General features: G+C 36.2%; 1 protein-coding gene across 13 annotated transcripts in view; it reads right to left on the bottom strand.

Annotated features, from left to right (window-relative positions):
• LOC131676606 (RNA-binding protein Pasilla) overlaps window positions 1-15,289 on the bottom strand; it is a 134,717-nt gene that overhangs the window by 10,786 nt on the left and 108,642 nt on the right. For 12 of the 13 annotated variants that reach the window (XM_058955761.1, XM_058955754.1, XM_058955758.1 and 9 more), the window contains one exon: window positions 14,585-15,092. In XM_058955761.1, the coding sequence (XP_058811744.1) occupies window positions 14,585-15,092 (508 nt within the window). Of the gene's footprint in view, window positions 1-7,709; window positions 8,549-14,584; window positions 15,093-15,289 lie in introns of all 13 variants that reach the window. The other variant, XR_009303208.1, reaches the window with a different exon arrangement.

Genomic DNA, 15,289 nt, shown 5'->3' with positions numbered 1-15,289 from the left:
GTATGTATGTGTGTGTACGTTATCGAGTAGTGAGCGTCGTTCGCTACCATTTGCATTCCATTGCCGGTGTTAGTATAAGGCAGATATGTCAGGAAAAATGGTGTTTGTAGTACATATATACAGACTGTCCTAGAGAGTGATAAAACATTTGAAATCCATTTTGGGTTTATCTCGGGTGCCTTTTTGTTTCAAGCCAGCTTTGCAGGATGTTGTGACAAAGCTGACTCAAAACTTCAGTAAATAAGATATGATTTGGCAAGCAGTTTGTTCACGTAGCAAATGTTGCAAATCGTTCATCGTAAATGGATCAAAGACAGCCAGATGTTAATATTATCCAGTGCTATTAGTTCATCAAGACGGTAGATTTATCTTTTTTTTGACAGGATCTGGCTTCTCGTCTGTATGCTAAATTGGCTGTGATTGATGAACCGAGCATTATATATTCATGACCCTGTTCAAATAAAAATCGTCCTATTTGGAGATTGTGGGTAACGGTGATGGCATATCTTGAAAAAACGTATTCCAACAGCTAATATTTACCATTGCAATCAATTACTAATAGAACTTAATAGGGAAATGTTTAAAAACTCGCCAAACATTTAATCTCTTTCTCATAACCTAACAAGGACCGGGGCTTGGAGTTCTCCCATCTATGCAATGAACGAAACCGTTCAGTGGTTCCATCATAGTTTTAATTTGCAATTCTCACTTTGAAACTAAAGCAACATGCATTAGTCTGCTTTCCACTTCAAAGAACCGTGATGGTGTTAATATAAAATTTAAAATATTCGAATGGTCTTCAATATTCGATGTTTCAACATTTGAAAACATTTTCCTCAGGATTAAAAAAAGAGCTTTGATTTCTTATAGCTCTGGTGGTCAGCAAAACGTTGAGCTTCGCGGACTTCGAGTTTTGTCGTATTCGACCCTCAATTCGTAAGATGGAAAATTCACTGACAATGTAGAAATTTCTTATGCTTTCGGAAGCCGCCTTTATCCAGTTCCATCATATAAGCCACTCAGTACTGATATTGTTCAACATATTAGTCCATGCAGAATGTTTCATTTTATATGACAATCTAATACATGTTGCTAAAAGTGACAATGTTAGAATTGACATTCCTGTGTATAGCGGGTAAGAAAAAATTGAGGCACGCAGCACGACCTGATACTGCGTTGAACTCATTAAAATAGACATTTTGCGATATAGAGTAGTGGAATATGTTACGATTGAAAAAGGACTTGTATGAAAAATATCGAGATCCCCTTCAAGCCTTCAAACAACGTCAAGCGTCAGTCGCCTGCGAGAATTTGATTAGGTTTGATGGAGTTTTCAGTGTCGCAAACTACCGTTCAAAGCCCATTCCATTGACCGATCATTTTGACGCCAAAATAGTTTCAATTCGAATATTGAATGAAATTTCGCAATCACAATCAAAGCGAAACATGGAAGTAGTGCGTGCAACATCAATATAATATAAATTTTCAATATTCATCTTTTATTATTTTTCGAAACAATCGTTTTTGTATTGTGTATCCAATTCATCGTCATTATTTCGCTGTTATTTTTGTTATTTAAAAGCTAAGTTTCCAATCGAGAAAATAAAACTGTTAAATGATATTTCTTAGTGATTTATACACAATCATTATGAACGAACCATGAAGTATATGTTTTGACCTAATTTTTAGCGATTAAAAAAACTATGAACTATAATTTTCGGCAAATGTAAACCTAGACGGTAGACGAATCTTACACCGTACAAACTGGTCTGATGGATCAACCCCATATTGGGTGCCCGTCGACCTCAAAAAGCGACGTCAGCGTACTGAATGTTGACAGTCGGTTAAGTATGCGCATGCTTGCAGATCAAATCCATTATCACCCAGTCTGCTTCCAACGGTGAAAACAGTTAAATAATAAATATATTTTATTATGTGGATCGAGATGTCGTGGTTCAGTTCCAACATGTACGGAATGTGGTTAAACGAGAGTGTGACGGAAAACCCTGCACAGTTGTCGGTGCACAACAATTGAACCTCTCTTCGTCTACCACATGAAAATTTTCTATAAAACGGCTTAAGCTTATCCCATACAAAATCCAGCTGGAGCAGGAATTGCAACCCGAAGACCGTTTTTTAATGCAAAGTTGTGTCCACCGACATAGTCCATTTCTAAGGTCTTCTGGTTGTAAACGCGGATTTGGAGCTTTTTTCCAGGATGTTTCTGGCAGCTTCCAGACAAAAGGACAAACCTCTCATTCTGCCAGATTTTTAAGTTTTAGAAGCTGCTACACACATATTTTGGAAATTTGGGTAATACTGTCCCAAATTTTACAAAAATCTATTGATACAGGTTCTATGAAAACTAAAATGTATACCAAATTTCGATGACTTTGAGGTCGCTATCAAGTACCAGATTTTGCCAGACATTTTTTAGTTGAACTGCCAGATTTTTTATTGAAAAATGGTGGCAATTCTGGGGCCATATGTCCGAAATCATGTTCAAAAGTTATTACCATGAATCGATATTTTGAATAAAGCCAAACCGAAATTTAGATAAAAAATTATCGTTTGTACGTTGTGTATAAAAATCATGTTTTTAAAAGCATTTACAGGAAGTTTGTTAAACAAGACAACATTAAGGACAATTTCCCTGTCTATGTAGAGGATGGTACAGTAGAGGAACGACTGCACGATCTGACTCCGAGTATACAATGTCACTATGGAACACAGTAACCCCTATGCATAGACTACGCTATGCACATAAGACAATCAAACTGCCATCTGTCAGCTTCGAGAACAATTAGTTCTGTCAAATAAACGAATAAAAAAAACCGTTATCACCGAAAATTTGACGATGCGAAAGATATTTACCAAACTCTTCCCGATGGTTTTGACTGATGACGACTTTCTGAATGCAAAACGTTATTGACATGATTTCCCAATTTCTTTTGAGTCTCGGTTGATCCCAAACAGCCGATTTTCCCTATCCCTAACATTGAAATTCTCACTCAAAGGACACCACTATATTCTGCTAACAAGAAGCTGATAAGTATGTCGTACATATATTTTTATATTTTAATATTTTAATATTTTAATATTCTAATATTTTAATATTTTAATATTTTAATATTTTAATATTTTAATATTTTAATATTTTAATATTTTAATATTTTAATATTTTAATATTTTAATATTTTAATATTTTAATATTTTAATATTTTAATATTTTAATATTTTAATATTTTAATATTTTAATATTTTAATATTTTAATATTTTAATATTTTAAGGTAATGGCTGTGTCTACAGCGGCTACCCACCGCTGCCGATGGATTCCCATCAGTTTCCTTTTCTTTTTTTTCCTTTTTTTTATTTCGACTATGTTAGTCATATTTTCTTTTTTACGTTTTAATGACATTCAATTAGCTAGAGAATACTGGGTAGGGAAAGTTATGAAGCTTAGAGCCATAGTACTCAAGTGACAGCAAGGATGTGAAGTAAACAGATCGGAAAACTAGAAGTGGCAGGGTCATTAGAACAGGCTTAATATCGGGCGGGCTTAATTTTACTGTTTACTTCACATCCTTGCTCTCACTTGAGTACTATGGCTCTAAGCTTCATAACTTTCCCTACCCAGTAATCTCTAGCTAATTGAATGTCGTTAAAACGTAAAAAAGAAAATGTGACTAACATAGTCGAAATAAAAAAGGAAAAAAAGAAAAAGAAACTGATGGGAATCCATCGGCAGCGGTGGGTAGCCGCTGTAGACACAGCCATTACCTTACACAATGTAGCAAACTCGCCACGACTGTAAGAACAGTGACAATAGTCTAATAAAAATCTATCCCGGCATTCAAAAAGCATACAGAGATGAACAGCAGCAATCATCATTAAGATTGATGCTAATCGTCGACAGGTTTTCAGTGGTGATCTTGCGTGGCTTAATTTTTGCCGGTTGTCACGGTAAAGATAGATACGTCTACCTTTATCAGGACACGTGATAGTGAACTCGGGTGATTCGTAGTTATTCTGCCTAAGCTCGACCCTCATTATCAGAAGGCAAAAATTAAGCCCGCGCGATATTAAGCCTGTTCTAATGACCCTGCCACTTCTAGTTTTCCGATCTGTTAACTTCACATCCTTGCTCTCACTTGAGTACTATGGCTCTAATTTTCATAACATTCCCTACCCAGTAATCTCTAGCTAATTGAATGTCGTTAAAACGTAAAAAAGAAAATATGACTAACATAGTCGAAATAAAAAAAGGAATTAATATTTTAATATTTTAATATTTTAATATTCTAATATTTTAATATTTTAATATTTTAATATTTTAATATTTTAATATTTTAATATTTTAATATTTTAATATTTTAATATTTTAATATTTTAATATTTTAATATTTTAATATTTTAATATTTTAATATTTATTATGAGGAGTTTTTCGGCTAATCAGATATAAATTAGACAGCGAAAACAACAATATTGCTTTTACTTTCAACGTTTCAATGGATTTATTCCACCTTTATCAAGGATTAAAAGGAATAAATCCATTGAATCGTTGGAAGTAAAAGCAATATTGTTGTTTTCGCTGTCTAATTTATGACTGATTAGCCGAAAAACTCCTCATAATAGAAGCTCGACAGTCAAGAAGACATTCATAATTTTAATATTTAAATATTTAAATATTTCAATATTTTAATATTTTAATATTTAAATATTTAAATATTTCAATATTTTAATATTTTAATATTTTAATATTTTAATATTTTAATATTTTAATATTTTAATATTTTAATATTTTAATATTTTAATATTTTAATATTTTAATATTTTAATATTTTAATATTTTAATATTTTAATATTTTAATATTTTAATATTTTAATATTTTAATATTTTAATATTTTAATATTTTAATATTTTAATATTTTAATATTTTAATATTTTAATATTTTAATATTTGAATATTTTAATATTTTAATTGATTAATATTTGAATATTTGAACATTTGAATATTTGAATATTTTCATATTTTGATATTTAAATATTTTAATATTTCAATATTAATATTTAACATTTTTATATTTCAATATTTTATATTTTTATATGTCTATATTTTCAAATTGTTATTTTTATATTTTTATTTTCTTTTTTTATACTTTTATTTTATATTTTTATACTTTCATATTTAGTGAAAACCAGTTTTTATCAGCCCCTTGGTGAACTGATAAAACGGTGGCATTGAAAAAATCGGGACATATTTTCCTTTCTTTTTAATAAACCGAAGCTCTTAAAATATACTTTAGTCTCTAGATATAGCCTTATAAGCCTTTTCAATTATTTAGTTTAAATTTCCCGTAAAGGAGCCTGGCAGCGCAAAATTTAAAAAAAATCAAATTTTTATTTTTGCATATTTCGGATCTCTAAAATAAGAAAAATATGCTCAAGAAAGGATTTACTCGAATTCGAACCACGTTGTCTGCTAGAGCCCAGCAAACTATCAACTATAAATTTACATATGAGGCTGACAAAAATCGGGGGCTGATTAAATGGGGTCTTCACTGTATTTATTTTTTTATATTTCTGTATGTTTACTTTTATATATTTCTATATATTTATATATTCTATATGTTTATATTTTATATATTTACACTATTATTTTTATATTTTTATACTTTTTATTTTATTATATTTTTAAATTTTTATATTTTTGTGCTTTTATATTTTAATACATTTGTTGGTTGGCAAAAAAATACTATTTTTCTAGATTTCCTGACCCATTTCTTTCAAAATTCAATTCCCCGATTGTTTATAGACCAAATTAAGCCACTTTCGTTTACATTTTTAGTAAAAACTCGGAGTATAGTCAACCAATCTTCGTAATATTTGAGAGATTAATACAGAATAGATAGAAGCATCAATTGCCTTCTCTGAATTGTTTCTATCATTTATAAGATATTCAAACTCAAATTTTAAAAATCGTTTTTCTCAACATGTGCTAAATGGCGTTTGTCACAAGGCCTGTTTAGCGTGAAGTTCAAGCTCAAACTTAACGAAAACTAAAAAAATCTGGAAATGATAATCGAAGTTTAAATAAGTCAAAAAGAAAGGATATAGACTTGAATCAACACATCCTTAGGAATCCAATACGCTTAAAAATTCCCATAGTTATGATTAGCAAATTGATTCCGTTCACCCTTTATAGTATCCAGCTCTGTCAGCTACTGATGAGACGAGGTCGAAACACGATAGTTCGATTTATGAAGACTCATATCACAAAGCTTCAGTACGTTTCAATTTTTAGAAAATTTTAGATCTCATTTCAGAATATTGGAAGAGATTTCAGTGGATTAAGAGTTTTTAATAAAATCAAATGCTCTCCACGCATTTTTTGCTTAATCATAAAATTTGATACATTGTCAGACGGGTGGACCTTGTGAACGAAGGGTATAATAGCTAACTTTTTATTGGAGACGGACTACTGCGACCAGTAATTAGATCTATTGGAGTAAAGTCCCAACTTTAATAACCCGACTATTCTCAAATATAATTCAAATGACTTCGTCTCATCAATGCTTGGCAGAATGCAAGGTGTTGGGTTGTTAATCGCAATCAGTACTTCCGTGCTTGCGGGACCAATTTACTTGTAAACACAAATTTTCGTTTCGAAATTAGAAATTAGTTTATCGGAGTGACCAAGTTGGTCAGTCATATACCGATGAGACGAAGTCGAAGCGCAAATCCATAACGTACAGTTATGTTGCACAATGGTAATGGCGCTGCTGGAGTGGGTTTAGAACCAATAACAAAGTGATCCGCTTTTTAGCTAGGGAGATGGGGGTCAATCGACTGAAAGCGGGTTCTAATAACATTTTTGAATGCTTTTACAACTTTGTTCTGCAATTTCGGCAACCTTAAAAATTTTTACTATTTTAATAAAGTAATAAGTGATTAGTGTATATAAAATTTCATATGCCTATTTTCCATACATATTTTCATAGAAAAATGAAAATTCTTGTGAGTAAACCAGAAGTAAAGGAATACGCTCGATATTGTGAATTGTAATATAATCCTAGTAAATTCTGTTTAAATTAATAATGTAATGAATCAATCCTAAATAAATAAAAACCCGTCATCAAATACGTTTTGAATCGATGGGAAGGCACGGTAAATACCAACCATATCCCGCAACTTTTCGCCTAAGAAATATAGAACCAATATACAATTCTGTTATACATATTTATATTGTCACCTTCAAATTGTAATAATGTTTTGTGTACTAGTCTTTACAACAAATTGCACGAACAATGAGAAATGAAATTGATGAAAGTCGTTCAGTCTTCGGTGAGGAGCCTCGAATCATGTTTGCCGTAATGTTAGTAAAAGCTTTGTTTATTAGCAGGAAACCCGAATTCATTATTTTGACGCGCACATGCCGTACATCACGTATAATCACTAAGCAACACACCATAAGCCAGCATTCGTCACGGCATGCTAGGATAGCAGAAGCAGTCGAAAACCGAATTCTATTCGGTTCTAAACACTTCCGCGTTGGTTAGTTGAGGAGACAATCCCGAAATCTAGCACCGGAGTTAGTGAAACAAAAGCGACATCTACACGTGCAGTGGTTTGCGGTCTTAGATGGTATCAGGTTAGTAATCGTATAAGTAAAATAACCAAAATTGTCTAAAAGAAAGGATATATACTTGAATCAATAATAAAAAGCGGCCAGATTCGGTCTCTCGATCATCGCTTTTTCAGTTCGCTGTTTTGATCTTGCTTTGAAGGGCGGGAGGATTGTGTTAAAATTGCGTCTCGATCATCACCATCCATCATCGTCATCATCATCATCATCATCATCAAGCATCATAGATAGTCACTCTTGCTAAGCTACGGTTCTGATAAACGTCTTACCTATTTGTACTATATCTCACTTTCATTGGCTATTCTTGTTTGTTTAGTTTTAGCGTGTCTTTTAGTCGTTCTTTTTTAGTGGAGATGTGTTCCTAACTAGTGTTGTTTATGTGTCTTTCGTTTTGTTGTAACCAACCAACTAGGTTAGTGGAATATGGCAACGAGTGTCTTTGATTTTAAAAATTTGTTTGGTTTGACCAATATAGTTTTTTCTTCCTCTTCTAATGTATAAAAATAATATAGATAGTGGATTGTTCGTTTCTCTGCTTCGCTTACACTAAACAAAATAAACATCCTACCACATTTTCCTACTAACTATCACGACTGGCAATTTTCCTTCACTAGAATCGTTTCATGGATAACTATTTCATAAAAAAAATATACAACGTTAGTTTTGGTGTCACTAACTTAAACCTTTCTACACTCTAAATTCTAACCAGCTATCGTTTTGTACCTATTAAATTTTTTTTTCATTGTATCATCACATTACACAATTTTTTCTTTCCCCTTCTGTTTTGTGTGGATGTCGCGTTTCAATAGTGATGATCGGCAGGGTTTTCTAGCGATGCATTCATCATCGGAAATGCATACTGCAGAAACGGCGCATAGATGGAGTGAAGGTAGGGATTACCTGCAAGTACAACACACACAGAATTGGTAGAGGGAGCGAGCGAGCGGAATCGTGAGGTCAGCGATGGCAGGGTTGGGTGGTGATCAAACAGGAAAACGACAATAACGGAACTATACTTGAAACGGGTGCCTGTTGCGGGGGGAGTTGTTCGGGTGTTTGTGAAAGGGGATGAAACACGCGCGAAGGGGGTGAACTTAATAAAGGGTGTAGAGTGTGATAGTAAGGGATAACTATTGTACAAAAGTGTGATTTTTTAACTGTTTATACTGATGAGGCGACGTGAAAAGCGCTACTAAACTGTATCATGCTTTTGAGATTTTGAAATGAATATTGTTTGTTGAACTGTGGCTGTGAGATTTTGACGTGTGAATGTGGTGATTTTTTGTTGAAGTATCAGAAAAGACTCCTCGATTCGTTTGTATTATGTGTTTGCTAATTATACGGTAATACTACTGACTGGACGATTAGCTGGTAGACGGACTAACAATGATGAACATTTCAAAGCTTGATACATGTCTTCAATCCGAAAATCTCATAACTTCACCTTAATTAATTTTCTTCCGAATATTTGCAGGGTATCGGAAATAAGTTATTACATTTGAGTTGTGTAATAGTTTTAAAAAGCCCATCACAGCATGCTGTGCGGTTGGCTGTCAGCTTTTTGGTTTGTTTACTATTACTGTATGGTTTAAATTCTTTGTTTCCGAAAGGTCGCGCATTGAAAGTGATGTGAAACTTAAGGTGGCTAATGGGGTTTTTCATTGAAAACTCCGGGGCAGTGGATAGCCCTGGTGTTACATTTTCTATCAGAAGAGCAGGCCACTAGACGTGTTTCATTCCCACTTCTGCTGGAAAGTGCAAAACCAGTGTAATTGACTGCCCCGATGTTTTCCAATAAAAAATTGCACAAGTGAATTGGCGAAGCACTTTGGAGTTCATCACGCGAATGTTAAAGCGATCATTAACAAGTGGATGAACGGCTGGGCGAGATAGAAAACCCGAGGACTTGAAAGTAGTATTTATAATTAGGAAGAATAAATCAATGTCGATACCTGCTTTGGGCAATATAGCGAGTACAAGCGACGGAATTATCCAAAGTATCAAGAAACCGAACAACCCGAAGGCCTACAAAAAGCAGAAAATGCCAAATAAGCACCTGGAAATCGTTTCAGGAGTTTTGCAGTGCCTGAATGCATGCATTTTAATGGACGACGAGAACTATATGAAAAAGGATTCTAAAGCCCTTCCATTACCATCGCAGGAGAGGGTACAAGCAACGCGGACAATTTGATTCAAATAGAGAAGTTTGGTCAAAAATTGCTGGTATGGCAAGCAATGTGATCCTGTGGTTTGAAGTCTACTACTTTTTACGCCATCGGAATTATACCTTCCGGAAATTAAAAGATCTGAATGTTTGCAGAAGCATTTGTTCCCTGTACATGAGGAGCATAGTATCAGTATTTACTGTTTTGGGTGGATGTAGTGTCGGTGCATTATGACTAAACAACTTTGACTCAAGGAAAAGGATATATATTTCGTCGGGAAAGAAATCGATCCACCAGATTGTCTTTAACATATCAAAAACTACTGGGCGGTTGTGAAGAGGATCAAAAAACACAGTTTTGTTATACTGCCGTACACCGAATAAACAATAATCCTGCATGATTTCTCTTCCAATGTGCTATAACTCCCGTCATTCCTGTATCCCCATTTCAAATACATTACTGCCTTATGCCAAGCTCTAGGACCGTGCATCATTTCAATTCCGAGCAAGAACCTTCCTGATGGTAAAATTGCTTCAAACAAAATTCATCATCGAAGACACCAGTACCCCGTTTGAAATAATATCCATTGAATTCGATCAGTCATTGAGTATTCTGAAGAATTCATTAGACCTGACGCAACGATTTTCGGTCGTGACCGAAATTTCAAAGCTTCTTTGGGATAAGCTCAGAGTTGTGTTAAAATGGCACTGTTGGCGGCAAGTAGTTCACGAAGCACTATCGCGACTACGTACCCGATCGTAAAGTTGAGATTGACGGTGTTGTCACCGATACGAGTTTAACATGCGGGGATCTGCTGGAATACGAGGTAGGCTATTTCAAAAACTCTCGCCAGTGAAGATTCATTCAGCACCTATCGTAAAATGGAACAAAATCCTATTTACATTCAGACTCGTATTGAGTGTACTTCGACGGGTCTGATTTTCTAGATTATACCATCTTCAATATGTGCCTCAGAAAAAGTGCGTCACAGACGAGAGTACTTCTTTTGTTGTGTCTAGAAGCTATAAGAAAAGGAAAATGTTTTCTCTTTTAAGATTCCTTGTAAAGGCCAATATTATTATTATTTATTTATTTATTATCCGCTTGTATCTAGAAGATTCCCGCGGAAGAGTACCCTTGGGGATCAAAAATGATATTTTTTCGGCCTTCGGTGCCAGGCATTCAAATTTTCGTTTGTCACGTCAGGGTCAAAAGTTGCTAGAGCCGCGGTTGGGCATCGGTGGCTTCTTGATATCGCGGAACGTCTGACCGCACCGAAGTTAGTTTTAGGAGAATTTCACGGTACGGCATGAGGGTTGTTTTTATAATGGGGTAATCAGACTATTTTACTCCACGAGGTTGGTGACTTCGATATGATAATTTAGAATAGTGATTCTCAACCTGAAGTCCTAGGGTGTCGTAATAAGGTTTCTGGGGGTCCGCGAAAATGAATTTTTTTTTCGGTTGGATATTGAAATTGAACGCTTTTTCGCAAACAAACAAAAAATAATATATTGCTAGCAAACAAAATTGATCTTCACAAACATTATTATATCATCGCCTCCAGTTGCGCAGTGAAATGAATCAGCCTCAGATAATAAACGTGCCCGTAAAGCGGGGAAATATTTTTTCGATTGACTTTGCACAAAATCCCCTTTGACCTACACTACCGTTCTATGCATAATTGTCCCATGTATATAGGGAATCCCATAGAACATGGGACAAATATGCTTATAACGGTAGTACAGTAGACGTTGAACTGTTATCAAACGTTAAAGCGCATCTTAAGGAAGTGACATACATACAGCTACACCACGTGAGAAACTGTGTATAGTTAACGTTTAAAAGTTAAGGCCAGACAGAAAAGTTTATTGCAAAGAACACCATGCAACGCGGCGTCGAATATGAAAATGTCAAAACCAAGAAACTTAGTATATGGATGACGATAAAATTGAAGTGCGCCTACACGACCTAGTGCCGCGATTTAGACCAGAACACATTAAAAGATTTCCGTTTTAAACGATATTTGATGAAAAAATTGCAGTGGCATTCCCAACGGCGTTCGTGTTGTTAAAATGCAATTGCAAAGTAATGCTCTGAACAGACCCTGGACAGATCCCCACATGCCAGTTTCTAACCAGATGAGAGAAAGCAAATGGGCTGAGCCCCAGGTTGGGGTGGACAATCAGGGCCAAGAAAATGGCATTAAACACGCAGCACAAGACCTTCCCGTCCGCAGTAACTTTGCGTTATTTTTTATTTTTACATGATGTAAAATCATGAAAACTCCACGGCTCAGTTATGGTAATGCATTGAATCGTGTCAAAAATAAACATGAAAATGGATGTGAAGTCGTGGGGGTCCGCAACAACCATGGCTAATGTCGATTTGAAAAAGGTTGAGAGTCGCTGCATTAGGTTATTAGGTAATAGCTGAACCCCACTGTAGCGAACAAGCGTTCAAGGTCATCGGATATAATCTATGTCTCGTCAACATTGATTAGAACAGCTATATGACGAACAATACGCGACGTCATTTTATGACACGTTTTTGGCGATTTTGGTCCGTCGATCACTAAATATTCTGAAAATTTTTTAAACCTGATTTGCAGATTTTGGGCAATTTTAAATGTTCATCCGGGTAAGCTCAGCGTTGTGAGTTTCTGACCGAAGGCGGGAAATGACATTTCTGGCGAAATGTTTTTCGCGAGGGTCTGCCAAGTTTACGAGCCCGCTCACAAAATTGAGATCGACGGCGTCGTCACTGATACGAATTTGGCATGCGTAGATCTGCTGATTTGCGGTGTTCGCTGTTTCAAGGACACTAAGCAGAGAAGATTAATTCAGCTTCGATTGCAAAAGACGGGATAAAATAATACGTCGTCGAGTGACCCTCATCGAGTCGAGTGCTTTGTCGAAATATATATATTCTTCGATAAGGTTCGTGTATCTGTCCACTATTTTTGTACCGTGTACCGTTTGTTCGGTGTTTGAAGAGTCATAATTTTTGCTTAATCGTCCTACATGTCCCTGATTCCTGTTTCAAATTCCTCCGGAGGAAGGGTACAAGTTTTTGTCTCATTTGATTCTTTATTCCGCAATTCATACTCAGACAAAACGAGTACCTGGCAGGAACACTCAAAAACGTTCTTTCAATCCATGGTAAAAAAGTACTCTCAGATGTACCCGCTTGTTTTCGACTATACGAAATCTGAAAAACGCGTATGAGGAGTTCGATCCAAAAAAACGCGGATATTGGAACAGTTTTTTTCATGGGTTAACGACAGAATCATCAATGAGCACTTTTTGAAACAAAGCCGACGTTTGGGAAACTGGATCAATACATGAAAACGTGGAATATTCAAACTTTTCAATATTTTATTTCGCCTAGAAGGCAAGTCCGGAGTCTGCTCCGGCACTGATCTACTGCGTTGTGTAATATCGCGAAAGGATGACCATTTTCGATTACGGAGTTTTCACTTACTCTCTTATCATGCCACGGGAGCAGAAGGAATCAAATTCTACGCGTTTAAAAATCTACCTGACGCTGTGGAAATGTGCTTGTTGATTTTATTCAAGCTTGTTTCTCATAGTTTAAGGCAAGATGGAAACCTGGAAAACCTGTCTCCGATCACAATTCGTATCGGCTGATATTTTAGATTCAACTGTATTCCTCGATACATCCATTGTAGAATTCCAGGTCACATACGCCCGCAGATGGTCTCAAACGTACTTTTAACAAATTTCGAGAGATCTACTGCCGCAAGGATTGACTTTTTTATTTTTATTTACGTGACCTTAAAATGTTTTTTTATTCGTCACGCACAAGGATTGACCAAAAGTGGATAGGTCCACTGACTTCGACATCTTCAGTCAACATCACGTTGAATATAATCCAACAAGTCTCTAACCTAACTAGAGCATTGTTATGTCAAATTCATGGAAAACGTGGGATTTATTGAAAATCTGAAGAATTTGAGCTCACATCCACAGATCCGTAGAAACGGCGCATTCCCTATCCCAACATTGTATAAATAATTTTCTGCTATAACATGGAAACTACACAAACCGGATAAGTGAAAGTCGTGTTAGTACAGTCGATTTTGTCGAGAAAAATCAAAGTCAATAAGTCGTAGAGTTTGTTTTTAATTACATTGCCGTTCTGTTTAGACTGTTTTTTTTTATATAAAACCGTTTATATAAGACATTTTAGGACGATGCTCAGCTTGACATCCTATGGCATGGTTTTCTATCTGGCTGGGTCCGCGAACAATGCACCTATCGACGGGACTGAGAGGCATTTTAATTTTACAATGAACAACTCAACGTAGCTCAGTAAAATATCAAGTGTTATGAAGAATAAAGCTCACTTCGTATGTACAAAAAATTAAAAAAAAAACAACAACACTTCAACTCACTGTCACGGTATATGTCCTGATGAGATGAATAAATCATGCATGTTTCCAAAACGTGACAGAAAAAGAGAGTGTGAGCGTGTGGATATGATAGAGAGAGAGAGATCGAGATGATGATGATAACTGAGATGGAATGGTTGCGCGCGCATGAGACTTGGACGTAGATTGTATTAGGAGGGAATGCGCGAATGACTGCTTCATACCGTGATCCACGCGACGACTTTGTTATTCAATGTCTTATGATGAGAGGTTGTATGGCCACGCGGAGAAATTAGTAGACTTGGATGGCTTGATGAGACGCCGCGCGATGACCTGTGACTACAAGTAAACTATGGAACACAGCAAACCGTCACTTACCTAGAATAGCACCAACGATCACCTCGGGGATCTCCACGTTCTTCTCCTTGCTGGTGCTCATCTCGGCCGGTGTTGGGCTCTTACTGAGCGATCCGAGCGATTGGGCGGCGGCGGCCGCATTTAGCGCATTGGCACTAGTTAACCCGAAGGCATTATTGTTAATGGAGATCGGTGTGGCGGCCTGCGTTCCCGGATGCCGAAACGGATCGAAGGTAGCGTCGTAGCGTTCCAGGGATGTACGAGGTGTCGCGGTGCCAGCACCGTGAAGATACGAATCCAGATTCAGCTGTCCCACCGCTCCGTATACACTGTTGGCTGCAGAGGCGGCTGCTGCTGCGGCCGAGGACTGCTGCAACTCTTGCACACCGAGGAAGCTCAACGGGGCTGTGTGGGTTCCGTTTTGGAGACCGACACCGATACCCAGCACTCCGTACTTGGCGAGGACGGACAGTGCAGCGTGTACCTCATTTGTGGCCGTGTCGGAGTAACCGGACTGTCTCATGGCACCCTGCAATTGTTTTTGAGATGAAACGGAAAGAAAAAAACGGAGAAAAAATAGAGAGAAGACGAAATTGTTAGTTGAGCCGTTGATTACCATGGGACATCAGGGAGGGTAGCTTATATAGTAAGAGACAGAGAAATAGTTCAGAGAGTTCTGAGAGCTGACGCCAAAAAATCGTGTTCGTCTTCTTTTATATCTTTGTT

The sequence above is a fragment of the Topomyia yanbarensis genome, chromosome 1, assembly GCF_030247195.1.
Source record: "Topomyia yanbarensis strain Yona2022 chromosome 1, ASM3024719v1, whole genome shotgun sequence".
Lineage (NCBI taxonomy): Eukaryota > Metazoa > Arthropoda > Insecta > Diptera > Culicidae > Topomyia > Topomyia yanbarensis.
Note: the sequence above shows the minus strand (reverse complement) of the source record. Positions and strands in the feature narration are given on the sequence as shown.